This window comes from Oratosquilla oratoria, chromosome 17, assembly GCF_046742065.1.
Source record: "Oratosquilla oratoria isolate Oo_2021 chromosome 17, ASM4674206v1, whole genome shotgun sequence".
NCBI classification, from domain to species: Eukaryota; Metazoa; Arthropoda; class Malacostraca; order Stomatopoda; family Squillidae; genus Oratosquilla; species Oratosquilla oratoria.
The window spans coordinates 9,603,808-9,611,307 of record NC_134793.1 but is presented as its reverse complement, the minus strand read 5'-3'; the positions used below and the strand labels follow the sequence as shown (position 1 = coordinate 9,611,307).

General features: G+C 41.2%; 1 protein-coding gene across 3 annotated transcripts in view; it reads left to right on the top strand.

Moving 5' to 3' along the window:
* IP3K1 (inositol-trisphosphate 3-kinase-like protein) overlaps positions 1-7,500 on the top strand; it is a 359,562-nt gene that overhangs the window by 255,173 nt on the left and 96,889 nt on the right. The window contains exon 1 of one of the 3 annotated variants that reach the window (XM_076200358.1): positions 4,551-4,658. The exons of the other annotated variants lie outside the window; for them this stretch is intronic. Within the exon in view, the coding sequence (XP_076056473.1) occupies positions 4,566-4,658 (93 nt within the window). The 5' untranslated portion in view covers positions 4,551-4,565. Of the gene's footprint in view, positions 1-4,550; positions 4,659-7,500 lie in introns of those variants that run through there. 3 annotated transcript variants of the gene reach the window in all.

The window sequence follows — 7,500 nt, the reverse complement described above, 5'->3', positions numbered from 1 at the left end:
AGAGAGAGAGAGAAACGTAATATAGTCACACATTGGTAGAATAACACTTTTAACCCACCATTGGAGAAATAAGACCAGAGATACAATATATCCGTATATTTCGACCACTATCTGCTGAAGGGGACCACAGGTAGTGGTCGAAATATACGGACCTATTGTATCTCTGATCTTATTTCTCCGATAGTGGGTTAAATATATGTATATATATATATGTATATATATATGTATATATATATATGTATATATATATGTATATATATATATATATATATATATATCTATCTATATAAAATGCGCGCGTGTGTGTGTATGTATAATTGTTACTCCCACTGAAAAATGAAAAATTTAGCAAAGTGCTCAGTAGATATCCTGACGCCATTTCGTGTGTGCATGTGAGTGGCAGGCGAAATCATGATTGAAACGTGATCAATCACGAAATCGCTGTGATCGATGATATCGACTAAGTATTTCGATGCTGTCGACATTGAGGAACCCCCAAGGTCGCCCCTTCGGAACCGAGTTACTTTTGATTACTCGAAAGGGCTCTCGATCGTATTACTTTACATGAGTGAGGAACTCACGCTAGGAGGAGCTTAGCTGTGACCAGTATCCTTCACCCGGATTCGAACCCTGGATTTTTTGCTTACAAGGCGATATCGAGGCCCAACGCGCCTCTGGCGTACTTGATCCATTGTACAGGGTGTGGCAAAAGTCTTGATCCAAAAGGAAATATTTATTCAAATATAAAAGTTGTAGCATTTTGTTTTATTTTATTGTATATATTTTCCTGTTTACTCCTTTATTTTTCTTTAGTACCTCTGTGTTGGTATGTTAGTAACTTTTAGTGCTGGTATGTTAGTATTTGCTGGTGGACCTAAACTTTTGACCCACCTTGTATTATTGACATAATGCACTGCGATTTTGTTGCCCTCAGTACGTTCTTGTGTGACAGTGCGCCGGGAGATTTTATTCAGTAAATGGGAATATGGCCGATTCGGGACTACTGTATGGACTATGCAGGACTATAACCGATTCGGGACTATGGCCAGCTCGGGACTTTGACCAACTTTTGCAAACTCGGGCCATAGGCAACTTGGGTCCATTTCCAACTCGGGCCCATTTCCAACTCGGGCCCATAGCCAACTCGGTCTACTGCCAATTCGGCCCATCGCCAACATGGCCTGCTGCCAACTCGACCCATCGCCAACTCTATCGATCGCCAACTCGGCCTTTCGCCAATTAGGCCCACTGCCAACTCGGCCTACCGCCAACTTGGCCAAGCTTCTTGACTCACTCGGCTCATGCTAAAGAGTGTATAGTGGGTGGTGAAGTCTTTGAGGATGCCTCAGCTCAAGCAGAAATAATGAATGAAAGTTTGCAATCTGTTTTCACTATGGAGAAATATATATATATATATATATATATATATATATATATATATATATATATATATATATATATAATATATATATAGAGAGAGAGAGAGAAAGGAAAGCAAGGTGAACTAGAATTTGGATTTAGAAGACATAAATGTTCAAGTGAAGGGAGTGTTCAACCTTTTAGGATCATTGGATGTGAAAAAAGCTTCAGAAGCTGATGGGATCTCAAATTGGATACTTTAAGTATGTAGGGAACGACTGGCGGACAAAAGTCACAGCCTCGTCATATATTTATTAAAAGAAGGTATATTGACACAGGATTTGAAAATGGCTAATGTGGTACCAATTCACAGAGGTAGGAGACACCACTAAATTATAGTCCAGTACCAGCATTACAATAGTGAAATTATGTATAAGGATTGTGAAAGATTAATGCATCAGATATCTTGAAAAGAACATTCTGATAGACAGTCAGTTTGGCTTCAGATGCAGGTTATGCGTGTCAAACCTTTTAAGGTTTTACTCGAGTAATTGATGTGCTGCTAGAGGGAATATGTAGAATGAGTGTACCTCGACTTTGAGAAGGATTGTGAAGTACCTCACATTTGAATTATGTGGATATTGGAGCACACTGGAGGACTGAGAGGCAAGCTACTCAAATGGATGAAAGGTGTTTTGAAGGGAAGATACATGAGGACAGTAGTGAAGGATAAGAGCGGAGTTCCACAAGGTTCAGTGCTTGCACCAATAATGTTTCTTGTCTATATCAATGACATGATGGAAGCTACAACAAACTATGCCAACATGTTTGCAAATTATGTAGGGTTTATGCGAAGAATAAAAAATAAGGAAATGTAGGGTATTGCAAGATGATTTACACTATTTTGCATGGAGCCAAGAGTGGGAAATGGATTTTTATCTATACATCTATGTACGGAAGATAAGACTTTTTTTCGCTGTATTTGAAAAAAATTAGAACAGTAACGCCATTTTGTAGGATAGAAAAATATCAGAGAAAGCCATGTATTACAAAAACAGTTTCATGACTTACGTGAAGGAAAAAAAATCGGAATGATAACGCCATCTAGTAAAAGAAAAAAGAAAAACTATCAGAGAAAGAAACTTATATTACAAAAATAGATTTCCTGGGTTTCATATCGATAAGTAGTGCCCTGAAATTTATAAAGAAAAAATTAATTTATATATATAATATATTATGAAACGACATAGGCGAGTCATATTATTTGATATTTGTAGGAAATGAATTTGGACATCAAACAGTTTGATTTATCTTTTTAGATCTATCCCAAGGTAATTATGGCTTTGGGGTTATAATTAGAGTTTTATCTGGATGTAATAAATGCAATTAATATGCAAAAATTTAATCTGATTATGAAGCATCCTCTTTCGCTCTTTCATTTCACTTTTTCTCTCTCTCTCACTCTCCCTCTCTTTCTCACACTCATTTTCTCTTTCTCACTCTATCTCTCCCCATTCTCTCTCACTATCTCCCATTCCAAAATTTGCAGTCATTCTCTGAAACAACGAAATTCTGTCATAAAAATATTATTAGAAAATGCAAATGTAATATTAAAAGTACACACAAAATACGAACTGAAATCTGGTTTTCGATATTTTGGTCATATGTTTGGTTCCTTGACATTAAAATGATTAATTAATAAACTTTCTTTAACAATACTTAAAACTGACTTCGCAAATTTGCCTCTTGTACAATTGACTAAATTCCTCTATTTCTGCTGAAAAAGTGCATTGAAAGCACTGGGTTGAATTGGTAATTAAAAAGTGTTGAGTCTGTACGAGTATTTATAATGAAACGAATTGACGTGGAACCATCATTAGTGTATTGATACTTGCATAATTAGTGTCTTGATCCTGATGTACACGTATATAAATGTGTGTGTGTGTGTGTGTAGTGCATCATCATACCGTCATATGTGTACGTCAGGGCGTGACCTAAGATGTTGGTTATGTGCTTACACGTGTGCTCTGGCTCTCCGGAGGGTGGGGGGTGGGGTGCGTGGATGGCAGGCCTTAGGTTTAAGTCCATTGAGTTCATGTCTAAAAGATGAGTGGATGTACAAGTCATGGGGCGGGGGGGGGTCTTGTGTCTCTCTCCTCTCTCTTACTCGCTCACCCTCTCCCTCTCGTTCTCTCTCGTTCTCTCTCTCTCTCTCTCTCTCTCTCTCTCTCTCTCTCTCTCTCTCTCTCTCTCTCTCTCTCTCTCTTTCCCTCTCACCCCCTCTCTATCTCTCTCTCTCCCTCTCACCCCCTCACCCCCTCTCTATCTCCCCCATTCTCTCTCCCTCCCTGTCACCCCCCCTCTCTCTCTCTCTCTCTCTCTCTCTCTCTCTCTCTCTCTCTCTCTCTCTCTCTCTCTCTCTCACCCCCACACCCCCTCTCTATCTCCCCCTCACCCCCTCTCTATCTCCCCCATTCTTTCTCCCTCCTTGTCACCCCCCTCTCTCTCTCTCTCCCTCCCTCCCTCCCTCCCTCCCTCTCTCTCATCCCCTCTCTATCTTTCTTTCTGTCCAACAATCATGACTTCTTGAATGTGATCCTGATGTCCAGTACATTCGCCTACAAATCTACCTTTCGTCTCTTGGCTATCGAGTGGTTGTCACAGCGATATTAAGGAAATAATATTAAAAAAAATAAGAAAAGCTTGACGAGTGGGTGCCACGGGATTAAATAAAATCCCCGACAGTCAAAATAAATGTATAAGAACTATCATTTCCGTCACCGGATTACTAAGATTGGTGATTAAAAAAACAAAAAGTGTGTGTGTGTGTGTGTGTGTGTATATATATATATATATATATATATATATATATATATATAGAATAAGTATAAGATAATTATAAACGAATATATAAAGTAGAAAATGAAAATAAATCAATAAAAACAATAAAAGGTAATGATAATAACAACAATGGTGACCGCCGTTATTTACAGGTTATTTAGTGATTTGGACTACCTTATATGTTTATAAACAAAAGCAGAGGTACCAGTAACCTCACCCTTACAGAAAAAGCGGAAGTGTTGATGAATGTACACCGTTTGATATGATGTACACCTAAACCTTTAAGAAGTATGTAGTTCGTATAACCTCCACCTCGACTCAAGTGCCACTCCAACTGTCACTCGGTGACAGCGCTCACGTCCAGCATGTGGGTAACCCTCATGCCCAGCCCCGTCACGATCGTACGTTACGTGACTGCGGGCAGCCGGTTCCCCGCAAGTCGACGCCGGCAGTTGCAGGTAGGCTACTCGAGCACTTGGTTTGCATGGTCCAGAGAGAGAGAGAGACACACACACACACACACACACACACACACACACACACACACACACACACACACACACACATACACATACATACACACACATACATACACACACACACATACATACATACATACACATACATACACACACACACACACACACACACACACACACACACACACACGGTGTTTAGAGTTCTCGCCAGCCACTACGGCGGTCCGGGTTCAAATCCCGGCCAGGGCTGAATTAATTTCAGTATCGCTGCGCTGCAGGTTGATACTCCTACTCTCGTGGGCGGGGAGCTGGGGGGGGTGTATGCGTGTAGGGTCACAATATTACACATAGATCGGTCATACGAGCTCTGAGCTCTCATCCGGGAGGTTAAAAACTGTCGATCACGAGTCCAACACGTGATCCAAGACCATGGTGAATCTCTCTCTCTCGTACTCTTACTCTATGTGTATGTGTGTGATTCCCTCCCCGTGGATGTGACTTAAGTGTTCGTGGATCACGTGTTGGACTCGTGATCGACAGTTATTTCCCTTGCGGAAGAGAGCTGAGTTCATATATGACCAGTATATGGGTAATGTTCTGACCTTACACGCACACACACACCCAACTCACCGCCCACGATAGTTGGAGTAACGACTCGCAGCGCAGTGATATTGAAATTATTTCAGCTGTGTGTGTGTGTGTGTGTGTGTGTGTGTGTTCGTGTGTTCCACCATTACCGTGGCTGTTACGCGAGTGTGTGTGAGCGAAAGAGTCCGAGTCTTATTGGGATCGAGTACTTGCCCAATATCTCCATGTTGCCCTACTCACGGGTCGTCCTTTTGTTGAGACTGCGGACGCTCATCAGGAACTAATTGTGGCGCGTGTTGCCCACTCATTGGGGACGAGGTCACGATTACCGGTACGCTTCTTATTTAATGCGTAGAAAACGGGAGTGGGGTGCGGGAAGTGCAATATCTAGGCACCCCCACTTCCTGACTTGTCGCCTCAAAAGTTATATATATATATATATATATATATATAATTTTTTCTAGGTGTGAAGTTTGCTTCGATCAGGAATCATGAAACATTTTTTATTTTATCCCATTTTTCTAACCTTTGCCTGGGACTGAAATTAATTATAGAATTTCCCTCAGGGGGCATGTTTTATTCATTCGTTAATTTTATATAATTATTTTCTAACTCCGTGGTGGTAAGTAATGTGGCAACTTTTGATCCACCGGAAAGATATTAATCGTTAAAGATTAAGAGGGTCAATTAAAGAGGTGAAATAGATGACCTAATCTACGTCAGGTTTGTCAACTAAACCATATATAGATTGGTTATGAAATGGAAACAATGGATGAGGCGCTTACCTTATGGACCAGAGTCACGTAGCATTATTTAATGAGGGAGACTAATTTCTACTCAAAGAAGACTGGTGGTCATTTTTATTTATTTATTTATTTCTGAAGCCCCTCCCAAAGCTTTGCCACCTCTTTGAATCTGAATAAAATCACCTGTCTCCTGAAACTGAAAAAATATATACAGGATTAGGGCACCGTATTGAAGGGAGTGTTGTATTGAACCATTAATCATTTCAATACGGTTTCCTTTCGTATGGGTTTTCTTCTCTCTCGCGTCATTTGGTATTATTAACATCCCCTCCCCCACAATTTGCCAGGCGGCACCCAGTATGGGATCTCTGCCACCTGGCACGGAAGGGCTTGAGGTCTTTGGCATTGAGGGAGTGTCAGTGAGACTGAGAATATGCCACCTGTTTGCGCACCTGTTCCCTAGGTGGTGCTGCAGGTGTTCCCACCGCGTGAAGTAAGACGATCAGGTGCCGGGTAGTGGATGTTGGTGGGTGGGTGGTGGTAGGTTTGGTGGGGGGGGGGAGACTTGATAAGTATCAATTAATGTTAATTCACACTTTCAGGGTATTTGTTATAACAGTGTTTATACGAACACCCAGCAACATCCAACAGATAGATTCAACATATATTTTCGTTAAGAGCCTGGATTCGGTCCGGGGATAGTGCCAGCCCACGGGGTTGCACACATCCCAGTAGGGGCGTCACCTGTAGGTGGCATTTGGTGCCGCCTTTGATAGGTGTCGATCACCTAAGCCAGGGGTTCATTACAATTGGAACCACTTGATATCCATTGCGGTACCATTGTATATTTAATTAGTCTTAATATATTACCATTCTATGATTAATCTGTCAGGTTAATGGGGGTAAGGGTCGATGGTCGATGACTCTCGGGATATGTAACGGGAAAAAGGTCGACAACCCCTGACCTAAACTCGCCTAAATTAAGTGACATTAACGGGATGGATTAACAAGCTCTGCCACTGGGACTCGAACCTTTGGCTATGCGACTGTTTACCACAATGCAAGGACGCTACCATTGTGGTATGGAGGACGTATGAAAAGGAATGTTCTAGAACTTGTCCTACACATTCCCCGACGTCAACTCGCGTGGCAAAATGGATATGTAGTCTTAATTTCACCGAATCTTGTTCCAACAGGGTAATTATTTATTTATATATTTGTTTATAATATTCATATGCTGTTGATTATGTTTACCTCAGTTTGGTTTTGGTAGTACGTTTTAGGAAGCTGTCGTCATTAAGAAGAATACTGACGGTAAAACTGTTGTCAGTATGTACTGGTCACGTGAGTAGTTATCAGCCAGTTCGAGTCCGTTGGAGAACCAGCCCATCTTGCATAAACCACAATTGCGCCAACATTTGTCACGTTACTCCTGCAAAATTCTCTATGCCTTTATCTCCCCTGAAGTGAGCGGTGGTAAAAGGTAT